Raw genomic sequence first — 2,500 nt, forward strand, 5'->3', positions numbered from 1 at the left:
ATTTTCGGAAATTTCAACAGAGTCCACTTAAATTCCTCTTAACTTCCAGGAAAATGAATATTTTTTTCGTGAAATTTTCTACAAATATACCTTGATGTATGTACATTTCGAGCATGTAGGAATTTTGAAGGAAACAACTGCAGGTTATTTTTGAGAAATGTTCCCCACTCGGTGGTGTTTCGGAGCAAGTCGTCCATAATTGTTTCATTTTTCTCTATTATGTGCGTATGTGCATCCGTAGATTTCTAATGAAGTAATACGCAGAAAAGAGAAGCCGTCATAAGAAAACTTACGTTAAAAATAACATGGACACGATTTTTTTTCTCAATAGAAGTAAATTCCAAAGTAAACGTTTCTAGTAGAGAAGTAGAAGAGAACAGGGCATAACTACATTAAATTTAACCTGAACCTGAAGATACTGTTTATTACCAACTAATATAGTGCAAAATATTTTCCCTGTTTTGTGTTCAAATCAGCTAACTCTGACCTCTCGTACCTACTCAACAATGTCGTTCTAAAAGTAAGCAACCACATCATCAAAATCTCAAGGTTACAAGATAAAGCATGATTAATTCAAAACAATGTGAATATATAAGTTTTGCATTAGACAGAGAATGCTAAAGGGTAAAGGTTTGAGAGACGACACCAGAACAAGTTTTTTTTTATTGTAGCTATATTCAGCTATTCAGGGAAGTAGTTTAAACTTTGCAACCACTTGGAATTACTATTTTGTTTTTGTCTCTTCCAGAAAATTCTATAAAGACAATTGCTCTCACAAAATATCATGATTTCACTGAAGAAGAAGTTACCAGAATACGACAACAGTTATTGCAGTGGTATGGCAGAAATAAACGGGATTTACCTTGGAGAAAGCAGGTAGAGTTTGGAAAATATTCTTCTGTAATGCATAGAAGTAATTATGTAATTAAACTTAAATGTAATCAGAAGAATTCAGTTGTTCAGCACCAACATAGTGTACATATACATAGCTACACACACACACACAAATGTGTATTTATATAGTGACAAATATTTAACTAAGCCCTAGTGTGGCTGTGTGGTAAGATGCTTGTTTCTCAACCACATGGTTCCGGGTTCAGTCCCACTGTGTGGCACCTTGGGCAAGTGTCTTCTATTATAACCTCAGGCCAACCAGAGCCATGTGAGTGAATTTAGTAGGCAGAAACTGAAAGAAGCAAGCTAGCAGAAATGTTAGCGCGCCGGGCGAAATGCTTAGCGGTATTTCGTCTGCTGTTACGTTCTGAGTTCCAATTCCGCCAAGATCGATTTTGCCTTTCATCCTTTCAGGGTCGATAAATTAAGTACTAGTTACGCACTGGGGTCGAAGTAATCGACTTAATCCCTTTGTCTGTCCTTGTTTGTCCCCTCTGTGTTTAGCCCCCTGGGGGCAATAAAGAAATAAGAAACTGAAAGAAACTCATTGTGTATACATGTGTGTGTCTTTGTGTCTGTTTGTCCCTCCACCACCATCACTGCTTGACAACCAGTGTTGGTGTATTTATGTCCATGTAACTTAGCAGTTTGGCAAAAGAAAGCAATAAAATAAGTACCAGGCTTAAAAAAAAGTACTGGGGTGTATTCATTCGACTAAAAATTCAAAGTGGGTCCCCAGCATGGCCACAGTTTGAAGCAGGTAAAAGATAAAATTTCAAATGCATACATATATTTCAGTGTGTGTGTCTGTGTGTGTAAAGTTTACATCCCAGCCACATACTTTTGGGTTCAGTCTCGTTGCGTGGCACCTTGAACAAATATCTTCTATGTATCCCATCTGAGCCTTGTGAATGAATTTGGTAGATAGAAACTGGTAAGGTACTTATGTTTCCTTGTCTTCACATCATGTGTGTGTGTGTTAGTCTCTCATCACCTAGATGTCACATGATAGTTTTAAACAAGCAGTACCATCATACAAGCTGAGTCCTTCTTTTCCAGTCTTCCATGAAAACATCTGGCCATGGGGGAAATATTACCTTGCTTGGAAACAGGTGAAGGTTGCCAACAGGAATGCATCGAGCTGTAGAAAATCTGCCTCAACAAATTCCATCTGATCCATGCAAATGTGGAAAAGTCAATGTCAAATGATGACATATGTACATATATATATATATATTTTTAGGTGGCACGTAAAATACACCATTTTGAGCGTGGCCGTTGCCAGTACCGCTTGACTGGCCTTCGTGCCGGTGGCATATAAAAGCACCCACATACTCTCTGAGTGGTTGGCGTTAGGAAGGGCATCCAGCTGTAGAAACTCTGCCAAATCAGATTGGAGCCTGGTGTAGCCATCTGGCTCACCAGTCCTCAGTTAAATCGTCCAACCCATGCTAGCATGGAAAGCAGACGTTAAACGATGATGATGATGATGATGATGGTGATGATATATAGGCACAGGCATAGCTGTATGGTAAGAAGCTTGCTTCCTAACTACATGGTTTTGGGTTCAATACCACTATGATTTTATTAACCAGGCCAATCCTGT

General features: G+C 38.7%; 1 protein-coding gene across 1 annotated transcript in view; it reads left to right on the forward strand.

The window, feature by feature from the left end:
• Window positions 1-702: 702 nt before the first annotated feature.
• Window positions 703-2,500, forward strand: part of LOC106872436 (adenine DNA glycosylase) — a gene marked incomplete at its 5' end in the record, with an annotated part of 34,790 nt that continues 32,992 nt past the window's right edge. Inside the window, one exon of the mRNA XM_014919440.2 lies at window positions 703-876. Coding sequence (XP_014774926.2) covers window positions 703-876 — 174 coding nt within the window. The remainder of the gene's footprint in view (window positions 877-2,500) is intronic.

The sequence above is a fragment of the Octopus bimaculoides genome, chromosome 23, assembly GCF_001194135.2.
Source record: "Octopus bimaculoides isolate UCB-OBI-ISO-001 chromosome 23, ASM119413v2, whole genome shotgun sequence".
In the NCBI taxonomy this organism is placed as follows: domain Eukaryota; kingdom Metazoa; phylum Mollusca; class Cephalopoda; order Octopoda; family Octopodidae; genus Octopus; species Octopus bimaculoides.